At 37.1% G+C, this 12,083-nt stretch overlaps 1 protein-coding gene across 8 annotated transcripts in view; it reads right to left on the reverse strand.

Annotated features, from left to right (window-relative positions):
- The window catches only part of PCDH15 (protocadherin related 15), a 789,625-nt gene that overhangs the window by 321,555 nt on the left and 455,987 nt on the right, over nt 1–12,083 (reverse strand). For all 8 annotated transcript variants that reach the window (XM_035008612.1, XM_035008611.1, XM_035008610.1 and 5 more), the window contains 2 exons: nt 8,487–8,621; nt 6,757–6,906 (listed from right to left, as the gene is read on the reverse strand). In XM_035008612.1, the coding sequence (XP_034864503.1) occupies nt 6,757–6,906; nt 8,487–8,621 (285 nt within the window). The remainder of the gene's footprint in view (nt 1–6,756; nt 6,907–8,486; nt 8,622–12,083) is intronic.

Genomic DNA, 12,083 nt, shown 5'->3' on the forward strand with positions numbered 1-12,083 from the left:
TGTTTAAAGTATCAAAAATAAGTGAAAATTGTGTACGAATATAAAAATATGCTTACATTTCAATAAGGTTTGCTCATCAAATCATTTTCTGGGATTTGCTGAAATACTAAATTCCACCAAGACTTTACATAAATATAACCCTCCCTCAAACTTGAGTCATGATATCACAAACCCAAACACACATGCACACACGTTTACCACAGAGAACATTCTCATTATTTCACATAAAATAGTCGAAAGGCATTAAAATACTACATGGGCTTATCCAATTTTGTTTAAAATGCTGGAAGTCATAAAAAATAATTTCAATATATACTTTTATATGTAGTGTTTATGTGTCCTCCACAGAGTACTAACTAATACACATGACACATAAGGATATACCCAGATAAGACAGTAAAGGTCATTAATAATCGTAAATGCTTTATACAATCCATGAGGACGGTTCAATAATCATAATAGCTAGATAACATTTATACACAACATATTTGCAAAGTGCATTTGTGTTAGTTTATAGAACTAATTTAATAATCAGAACACCTTTGTGAAGCTGGTACTATAGTTATCACCTTTTCAAAGAGTAAAAAACCTTGGTACAGATGAGTAAGCTATTTGTTGAGAGTCACGTAAGGGCACAAAGTGGCAGAATGGTACACAAAGTCTTTCGTCTTTAACTTGGATTCAACATCAACTCTGCCACTTACAAACTTTGTGATTTGTGACTGATCATTTACCCGTGTGTTAACTCAAATTCTTTATAAAATGAGGCTGGGGACAAGAAATATTTTCAAAGTCATTTCCAGCTGTACTATTCAGGGACCTGTAACTCAGCCTAAGTAAGAGAAATATGTCCGTGTCGAGTGTCTTCTGTCTGAAGAGAAGGAAAGGCATGGCTTCGGAGTTAGGGAGGGGGCCAGGGGTGACAGTTTGTCTATGACGAAATTTGTCTATCCTTAAGCCAAACAGAACGCATTTCTAGGACGAGACTCTTTCTGCACTGACTGAAAGAGCACTGGGGGCACAAATTCCATGGCTATTTGGTGAACCCCCACCATGGCGAAGTGATTGTGCCGAACACTAGTGGTTAGGTATCATTAAGAGTTCTCCTAGGGCGCCTGGGTGGCTCAGATGGTTAAGCGTCTGCCTTTGGCTCAGGTCATGATCCCAGGGTCCTGGGATCGAGTCCAGCATCGGGCTCTCTGCTCCTTGGGAGCCTGCTTCTCCCTCTGCCTCTCTCTCTCTCTGTCTCTCATGAATGAATAAATAAAATCTTAAAAAAAAAAAAAAAAAAAGAGTTCCTGTCCTAGAGGAATTTTCAGGTCTGCAGGGTAGATAGACACACAAGAGCTAAGCATCATGCAGGGCACAGTAAATCGTGTGGGGTAAGAGCTGCTAAGCTGGGCATGTGGGAAGATGGCGGAAGGAACCATCAATTCAGACTTGCTAGGAAAATAAAGGCTTTATTGAAAAAGTCACATTTGAGCTGTGTGTTAAAGAATGAAAAAAAAAAAGATATAGTTTGGATCAAGCTTTGAAACTTGAGAGAGATGTCAATAGGCTCAGAATGGGAAGGGATAGTCCATGCTGAAGTCAAACAGAAGGAACCAAATAAAACCCTCTATACGATCTCAAAGTCGATTACATGGAGGGATGTAGCAGGAGATGAGACAGAAGTATGTGAGGCATTACAGGAACGTTCTTGATGGCATGTGTGGAGATTGGGCTCTTCCTGAGGTAGGGAAGACCTGTCCTGATTCATGTTGCAGATTAAGTACCTGTGGGGCATCTGCGGAAACGGGGTTACCAGTCAGCATTCACTCTCATTGCCTAATTCCCGGCAGGCCATAGACGCGGAAAGGGTAATAATGACAGATCCCTTTTGAAACAGCAGTGTTAGCATCTGGACAGTCACCTGCATGCAGGCAGGGGAAGGGCGGGAATGAGAAACAGGACTCTGAGGTTGCTGCTAAGCCTGTGTTATCTTAGATTAGTGGTGCCCTTCACAAGGTAATGGCCTCCAATGGAGACAGGGTGTGGGTGTCTGAGTCCGTGTGTGTTTCTGTATTAGATGAAAGATAGCAGATTAGCTCATTTATCTTGGAGTATGTCCAGTCCGAAGGGCCTACCCAAAACCTGCACTCCCCCATACAACAGATCCTTGGAATGCCAGCCTGATGTTCAGGTCGCCACAGGGCATTTAACCATGGGAGACATGACTATACATCATGGTAATGACTCAGAACGTGGGAATTCATGAAAGAGAGTACTGCATATTGATTTCTGGAGAATGTTAATATTTAAAGAATGAGAAGTGAAAAAGGACCCAACAACAAAGTCTCTTAGTCACCAAGGAGGTGGGATGAGAACCAGTTTTCCATAAAATGGGAAAGACAAGAGTTTTACCAGATAAAGGAGTGAGAAATGCTTTCATGTTTGACAATTAAAGACAGACTTATCAGATTTATGATTTTGTATGATTCTCATGGTATGATGTGAGAGAAATAATAGAATAATTAATAATGAGGGGTTATAAATTAATAAATTCTAGAAGTGTATCCATCAATCCAAGTGCCTGATATACGAGAGTGGGATAGCCCCAAGAGGTCTTACCCAGGAGGAGAGTTTAGACCAGGGCAGGGGTTTATAGATGGACAAGAAAGAGTCAGTCTCTCACTCTCTCTGTCAAATCAATCAATCAATCAATCAATCAATCAACCAATCTTAAAAAAATAAAAATAAAAAAAAGAGTCAGGAGAAAGGAGGACATTGCTGTAGTGAAAGAAAGGGAACAAAACAGAATAAGAGTAGAGCACAGGTGAAGGTGGGTTAGGGGAGGTTAAAGCAACAAAGAGGGGTAAGAAGTGGAACAGAAGATAGGAACTGAAGAACAAGAAAAATGGAAGGAGGTGAGGTAAGAATCGAAGGACTCAGCTCCATATGAGACTCTGTCTTCATGAATCAGGAATTTCGATTTTCCGAGGTATGGAATCTTGTTAAGGGTAAAGATGAGTTTTCTCAAAACTGGCCATATATTAGAGCTGCTTTGTTTTGTTAGGTGAACTCTCTCAAAGGGGCTCTACGGTGAGTGGCCAGATGGCTGAAATAAAACCATGTCAGGGTGGAGTTGAGGCCTCCCTATTTTCAAAGGTTGCTTGGGGAAATCTCTCTATTCAATTAGGATCAAGAACAGTGATTTATGAAAGTTGTAAGAGTTTAGGAATAGCATCTATGGAGTGTGGACTAGATAGGTAACCACTGATAGGAAAATCTACATCTTTAAAATATTAAAATTATATCTCAAAATCTGTATCTTCAATACCAGACAATTGGTTTTTCAAGAAAACCAGCCATGTGTGAAATGAGACCTAGGAGAACAGAGCATGACATCCATGAGTGTCACCGTGTAGGATTTCATTGATGGCCTACAAGACGGTCTTTCTTGCAAAAAATCATTCTCACACCAGTAATTTCCCCCTAAACACAAGATATGCTAATAATCTGATTATACTTCGTTTCCAGTTATAAAGGACGCAGATGCTGTTTTGGGGTAGTGCTCTTCCAGATGTGGCTCACAAACCACTCTGTTCCTATTTATAACACTCAGGCATAGGAGATATAAAGTCAGAGGACCAATTTATAACAGAATTGCTAATAAGGATCTGGTTCCTCACATCTTTATGACCAACCTGTCCACTGCTTAAGGCTCCTCCTAACAAGAAGGGGGTAGACTCAAATAGTCGAGTATGTACTTACATCAGGCCAAGAAAGTCTCATGGCCACATTGAAGATGATAGATTAAAAACGATCTGATTAAAATATACTTAAAATCTAGGGATGCCTGGGTGGCTCAGCCAGTTAAGTGTCTGCCTTTGGCCCAGGTCATGATCTCAGGGTCCTGGGATCGAGTCCCACATTGGGCTCCTTGCTCAGCAGGGAATCTGCTTCTCCCTCTACCCCTTCCCCTGCTTGTGCTCTTTCTCTTTCTCTCTCTGACAAATAAATAAATAAAATTAAAATAAAATAAAATATACTTAAGATCTGTTATCTAAGGTGCTCTCTGCTGAAGAGTGCTCACTGTCCCCTTGGCTTCTAATATCCTCACTGTTTCTGACATAAGAATACTAACCAAATGTAAACCAGTTGATCTTGGGGTCAGCGGGTAAAGGCAGGCTGGTGAGGGGCTGGGGTGCGCGCAGCACAGAACCTATTCTGCGACTCTTACAAGGCAGGTGCAGGCCACAGTTCTAATCAGTTTGCTTTATTTACAAACCTTTCTCTCAACAGGAAATCTATTTCCTTTTATTTCTAGGCCCCTGGAGGATGTTTTAGAGTCATACCATTCTGTTACCACATAGTGAAAATAACATTTAAAATACTAATTATAAGGTTTCATTTCTCGGTGCTTAAATAATTTTAAAAATAGAGCCACATAGACGTAAACAATATTCTATCTTCATAATCTGTGTGGTTCTGGGAGATATATAAAATATGAATCTTTAAAGGCAAGAAAAGATCTATTTTATAAAGAAGTACATAAGGGAAATGAACTTTTGCAGCCTGCAAATGCCAGAAATAAGCTTTTGATCCCCTCGGGGAAACATTCTTTGAGATACGGTTCCACCACATAATTGCTATGGTTTTCTTAGTTACACTTTCCAGTTCCCTGCTGTTTTTTTTTTTTTTTTAATACATATATGTGTGTGTGTGTATATATGTGTGTGTGTGTGTGTGTGTGTGTGTGTATATATATATATATATATATATATATATATATATAAACTTGCTCTTATTTTCAATTATGTTATTATAGAGATGAGAATCAGGTCTAATTAAATAAGAACATGACAACGATTGTCATTCCTTGATCTGTATAAACTGTAATTTTGCTGCGTTTGTAGTAAGCGCCTTGGTAAAGATAATTGTCACTCCCCAGGTCTGCCAATTGACTAGAAATAAAGACCAGTGCGTTTATACCTTCCTGTTCATTCATATCCACTTGTCTGTAAGTCTCCCTCTGTCACCCCTGAGAAAACATTTATTAAGCATCTACTATACTGAGCATCTACTATAGGCTAGGCACTGTGAGTATAGATGTTATGGATGCAGAAATAAACTAATCAGAGTTCTGTTCTCAAGACAAATGGTTGAAAGGGCGGATTTCATCAATATGAGACATTCACAAGCAAGATAGGAATGAAATGCATCTGGCTTTCCCCCCGATACCAAATACAGCCAAGGGTATTCACGCATGCAAGCACGTACAGGTGAATTTCCAGCCTTTCCAAAATTTTTTATGACCATATCTAATGATATAATGTAATTGCTATGTAACATGTAATTTAGTAATAATTGGGAGCTATTCAAATACTCCAAAAAGTATATGGAATCATGGCTTTCCTGACCTGGTCGTTACTTAGAATTATTGAGTCTGACTCTCAGATTTAGAGGATAATCTACATCAGTGATCCTTACATGGTTGGGCAACTGAAACTCGTGGGGTTCGTTTTTCTAATATCAGTAAAGTATGTATTGCTTGTAGAGCTTCAGATCCAGGAAAGCGGATGTGAAATCTTGGTTGTCTGTATTTCTAAAACTCCCTGGAAAATTCTGCAGTACAGCTAGTTTGGAAAGTACTAGATTCAATTCTCCAGATTTCTAAAAACCCTCAAGGATGAATATTATGACTTATCTATGACTCATACTCAAAATACAAAAAAAAAAAAAAAAACCCCACATATTTTGAGATAACTTGTAATTAATTTAAATGCAGTAAGTACACAGTTAATAATAAAAATAAGACAAATCAATGAGAAGGATTTTGCCCAATTTCTGTGTTTTCAAAGACACCGTTTACTATGTAATTCTAATTTTCTCTGTTGTAATGATTCCGCTTTTTTTTTAAAGATTTTATTTATTTATTTGAGAGAGAGAATGAGAGAGAGAGAGAGAGAGCACATGAGGGGGGTGGTCAGAGGGAGAAGCAGACTCCCTGCTGAGCAGGGAGCCCAATGTGGGACTCGATCCCGGGACTCCAGGATCATGACCTGAGCCGAAGGCAGTCGCTCAACCAACTGAGCCACCCAGGCGCCCAAGTAATGATTCCGTTTTATGTCCAGGTATCCACTAACAGTTTTATCCACTAGTTTATTAAGGCAGTCTTCTGTCTTTATCGCCAAGGGAAATTTAACCCATATTTGCAGAAGTTCAAAATAATTTGAAGTTTTCAACTATATGTCTAATACCTGAAACTTAAGTGTTTTAAGTATATTATTATATTAACTATTTAAATATATTCATAGCATTAAATTTTTAAAAATCAATTATAAACTGGTCAAATAGCTATGTTTACATTTAATAACTAGTTAATTCCATTTTAGAGTGAATATAAATGGGGCACCTGGGTGGCTCAGTCAGTTAAGTGTCTGCCTTCGGCTCAGGTTGTGATCCCAGGGTCCTGGGAACAAGTCCCACGCTGGGCTGCCTGCTCAGGGGGGAGTCTGCTCCTCCCTCTGCCCCTCACTCTGTACTCTCCCCGCCCCCAAATAAATAAATAAAATCTTTAAAAAATAAAGTGCATACAGATACATTTTTATTTAAAAAGTAAACATAAATCTAAAGCTTTTTAAGCTAAAGTTATGTCATATCATGAGTCTGAAGTTCATTTTCATTTCTTCAGCAGTTTCTTAACCTATGCATTGCATAATGCCCATGGAAGTAACTGCTTTGTGTAAATCCTCATACCATACGGGGAGTTACCTGAATGACACTGTCGCCGGGGCTCATGTCTGTATACAGATAGACATTGTAGGATATTTCAGGGAAGGTTGGAGTGTTATCATTTGCATCCATCACCCGAATATTGACAATAACTGGCTCACTCTCCTGCACACCATCGAATGCCGTTATCTTTGGGGATAGAAAAATACATGTAACAGAAAAGTCATGCAAACATAAGCAGTACAGAATTCACTCTCATGATTTAAGATGTTTCTTATATATAATTTCAGTTTTAAATGGGTGCCAAAATGTTTTGTTGATAAAAGGAAATAAACCTGCAATAGTACATATAAGCAAAGTATTTTAATGTGCTAAGAAGCAATTACAGAGAATTCTGTTTTATTTTTAATATATTTCAATTCCAAGCACATTTTAAATAAGCAGACATGTAAAATGTCTTAGAGGCTTGGAGTGAGCCAGTAACATTGCTGATTCTTAGGAGTTAACTACTACTTAATTTTTTTTAAAAAAATAGGAAGTTATTCTTCACTTTTCCATATTTTGTATACAATGCCATAGATGCTTTTATAGCCAACATACTTAGATCACACAAGGAAGTAGGTGCCCTAGAGATGTGTTGTCTTTTTCTGGTAATTCACAAAATGACAATTTTTAAAGGACTTATTGCCATTAGTTAATAGTGATATCTTAATTACACCATTAACATTTTAGGAAGGCCTGGCAAACAAAATCAGCATTATAACACTGCCATCTTTGTTCTGAATGACGTCCGAAATCCACTTTGTATCTAAGTTCTAACTGTCAGGTTTCCTGGAATCTCTGGCTCTGCTGCATTAGGTTCTCCAGAAGGAAATCCTATATAAGTCCCACAATCTCTACTTTTCTATCAGCTCATTTTCCACTTATATCCGAATAAAATCTAGCTCAGAAATTTGGATAATACAGCTTTCTTTTCATCTGTATTCACTTCTCAACTGCACTAGTCATATATATATATATATATATATATATATATATATATATTTATATCTATTTTTTTTTAAATTTTTATAATTACAGTTTAATATTCTTTTTTTTCCTTTTTTTTTCTTGATTAAACTATACTAGGATCTCTCCATCAGATAATTCTTTGTTTCAGTGTGTGTGTGTGGGGGGGCGCTCTCCTGTGTGTTATAAGCTGCTTAGCAGCATCCTTGTTGTCTCCCTCCCTGATGTGAATAGCATCCCTCACAGTAGTGATGGCCAATGTGTCTGCAGATGTTGCCAAATGTGTCCAGGGGATGGGCTTGGAGGGGCGCAGGGATCATCCCAGTGGAGAACCCCTGGCCTAACCTTATGGCAAAATTTAAAATATAATAACAAAAAAAACCAACCCATAAAATAAGTTAAAATAAACTATGGGTTAGGAAATAATTCTTTACTTGTGGATTCTGCTGATAACATCTCAAATTTAAGTCAATTATGAGTGTACGGTGAAAAATGAGACCCCTATTTTCCTGTTTCCATCTTGAACATTATTTTTCCTCTGTTGGAAAGAATGTTAACACAGCTGCACAAACTTATAAAACAGAAAAAGGAGAAATACATGTGAAGAATTTTATTATTGATATTCTCAATTCTAAATTCCTTGAAAATATTGTATTTTTTCCTCCTAAATCATTGACTTCTTTGGTTTTAAACAGATATCTCTTTCTGTTACACACACACACACACACACACACACAAATGTGTATACAAAATCTTTTTACCGAAAAAGTGTAAGTCTGCTGTTCTTCCCTGTCCACTGGCTGAAGTAAGGTGAGGTAGCGAGTAATGCCAGTTTGTGTAACAGTGAAGACTGAGGTGTAATCATTCAGGAAAAGGTGAAGCTCTGGGTCTTTCATCTTTGAAAAAAAGAATGCCATTATTTAAAATGGTGAATACATAATGCAGCTATTAGTTCATTAACTGGAGATTCATTTTGCAAATCTATCACAAAACTATGCATGACTGTAGTAAGACTTTCCAAAGACAAGATAGGTTTCACTAGACATTCACTCATCACTGAGCTGGATTATGCAAAGACAATGACCCCTTTTGTGGAAAACACCATAGCAGAATGAGTACAAGTACAATTAATGTGAGTAAAAGGAAAAGAATAGCATAGATAACAATCCAATTGAATATATTCTTTTTGGTTACTCAATATCAATATTCTCCAGAACTTCGTTGGGCTTGAGAAATAAGAAATAAATGCAAGAAAAGAAAATTGGAGGCCAAAATTTTAGCTGTAGGATTGTACAACTACTTCATTTGTAGTAATAAACTGTACATATGCCTATTATTATTCTGTTCTCACATTTAATGCAAAAAAGAAATAAAATTGGTTATGTATAATTCATTACCTATAAATATCATACTTGCTTTTTCTTATTTTAATGCTGCAAAGGCTCTCCAAAGGGAAACATAATGTTTATTTTAATTTAAAAATTTCAGATGATTACATTGAAGGTATATGAATTGGCTGCATTGTGTCTGATAAGAGTCCAGAAAGATGACATATACATAAAGAAGGGATTGCAAAAGTTCAAAACAGAGATAATTATGCATTGGCAACCCTTCACAGTTTCACTGCCCTCCTGAAAGATAAGATTAATCTCTGCATGTTGGAGAAAGAACAAGGATGTAAGTGGGGAGGCATGGACTGATGTCTGGTGGTGGAGTAAGAAGGCAGGTGGGGCAGGGAAAAGATTAGTGAGAGACAGGACCACAGACAAGGATTTACGCAAACAACAGCAACAGACATGACACAGGGAGGTGAGGTGTTTCTGTAGGTTTTGACAACTATAAAAATATTATGCACTAAGGGGAGTGGGGGATACAGGCTTCCAGTTATGGAATGAGTAAGTCACGGGGATGAAAGGCACAGCACAGGGAATAGCATCCCTGGTCCTGTAAGAGCATCATGTGGTGACAGATGGGAGCCATGCGGGTGCTGAGCTTGGCGTACAGAGAAGTCACATTGCTATGGCGTCCACCTGAAACTCATGTCACAGCAAGTGTCAACTAGACTCAAATGAAAAATACACATTATGCATAGCATAGTGTGATGTGTAACTTAATATCATAGATTACTTCCCAAAGTCTGAATTCAGGTGCTGAGGGCAGAGTATAGAGTTTGGAATTGTTAAAGACATGTTCATTTGATTAAAAAATTAGAACTCATCTTTTTTTTTAAAGATTTTATTTATTTATTTGACAGAGAGAGAGAGACAGCGAGAGAGGGAACGCAAGCAGGGGGAGTGGGAGAGGGAGAAGCAGGCTTCCCACAGAGCAGGGAGCCTGATGCGGGGCTCGATCCCAGGACCCTGGGATCATGACCTGAGCAGAAGGCAGACGCTTAACCTACTGAGCCACCCAGGCACCACTAGAACTCACCTTTTAAAAATTTCTATGTGAAAGTGAGAAAGTTGAAATGTTTCCTACTATATTAAAAGGTACACCTTATTTGATCCACAGATACTGTAATCTCTATACCTTTTTAAAGATTCAATATGTGTATATTTCAAATAACTCTGAAATGAATGGTTTCATTTGAACCTAACACAAGTTCTCTATTTGTAGTATCTCATTAGGAGATAGCATTTAGCTATACTATTGTAGCTTCTACGTCCATGATTGTGATATAAGTCCAGTATGCTACATTTATTGATCCTGGAACAAGAAAAAAATAATACTATAGATAATCATTTCCAATGGTCTCTTTATTATGAAATAAAGTTGTTAAGAGCTGTGAAAGTCAGAGGCTTTCCATTCATACTTTTTCTTTTTTAATTTTTTATTTTAATTCCAGTATAGTTAACATGCAGTATTATATTTCAGGTGTACAATATAGTGATTTAGCAATTCTTTTTTTAAAATTTTTAAATTATTTTTATTTTTTAATTTATTTTATTAACATATAACATATTATTTATTTCATGGGTACAGGTCACAGATATTCTCAAACAGGAACCTCAGGCTCCATGTCAGTGTTGTGACCCCCATTGCTCAGCATGGCTAGCAGGGAGGGTGTTTGGATAATCAAGTATGTTAGTTAATAAAAAGTTTATTTATTTTAAAAAGTAGACTATAAACTGCATGTAAACTCAACATATCTTGAACCATATTTTGAGGTTGCTTCTTATTGCGTACTTTAAGGTCAACTGCAATAAAATCCAATGGTTACTTTTAAATGAGCAGAAAAGTTAGAATGCAGTTTCAATTAACAACAACAACAAAAACTAAGTAAGTATGAGTGCCTGTCATTTTTTAGTGTTTATCCTTGATTTTACCAACCAAGGTAAGATCACTAGGCTGTTAAATTTATATATTTTTTCCTATTCTCTGAGTTTACCCACAATGGTGCCAAAGAACACCTTCCTTCACTCAGACCTGCAACAGCCAGTAATCCAAGCTGAGTAAGCTGAACAAGTTCTGGTATGGGACTTGACATAGCAAATATTTTCTTCCTTCCCTTTATTCAAGTCCTTCAGTCATTCTTTACTTGCTTATAACTGATATTCTCTCTCAATTTCTTTTCTTCCTTTCAACCACACCCTCTGTTAGTAAGTTTGTTAGATATATTCATTTGTATTCTCACCACATGTTGTAGGCGTGTTTTTTTGTTTTTTTGTTTTTTAATGCCAGGTATTGTGATGGTGCAAGACTACAGTGGATGTTGGGTTGTGAGCCAGCTTGTGCATATGTGAGACTGCACAATATGCTTGTGTTACAAACAACACTGTCCCTTTTCCCAGTTTATGGAAGCCGCAAGATTTTCACTGTCCAATGCTTCCCATTTGAAGATGATATACACACCAGGACTTCATAAACAGACTCTCATATTTTATAACCAGAAACATTAAAGACCTTTTGATAACTTAATTGTCTTCACTTCAAGTCCTGTTGTAATAACTAAAGCCTAAAATAACACTTCCCAGACATGCAGATTATTTTTTTGTAAAAAGATAACATAACACAGAAAGCTATGATTGTCCATGGCATCTTACAGTTCATTCTAATCTGTCCTGCTCAGTTAATCTCTGATTAAATTTTAACTTGTGAATTTTATGAACATTTCATGTAGTAACTTTTTAAAATCTACATATTGGATACATAGATACCATTGGTGATTATCTGGATATTTCTTTGAGGACAAGAATTTAAGAATACAGATTTGGAAATATTCAGCCAGTTATTACTCAAAGCTTAATACTTGGATTTATTTTTAAGGATAATACTAGTTTCAGGTGTGGTATATTATGAGTATAAATAGACAGATAATGCTCTGGCTTATTATTCTGACAGGGACAATAGATTTCATG

The sequence above is a fragment of the Mirounga leonina genome, unplaced genomic scaffold (genome assembly GCF_011800145.1).
Source record: "Mirounga leonina isolate KUSES-001 unplaced genomic scaffold, KU_Mleo_1.0 Mir_152, whole genome shotgun sequence".
Lineage (NCBI taxonomy): Eukaryota > Metazoa > Chordata > Mammalia > Carnivora > Phocidae > Mirounga > Mirounga leonina.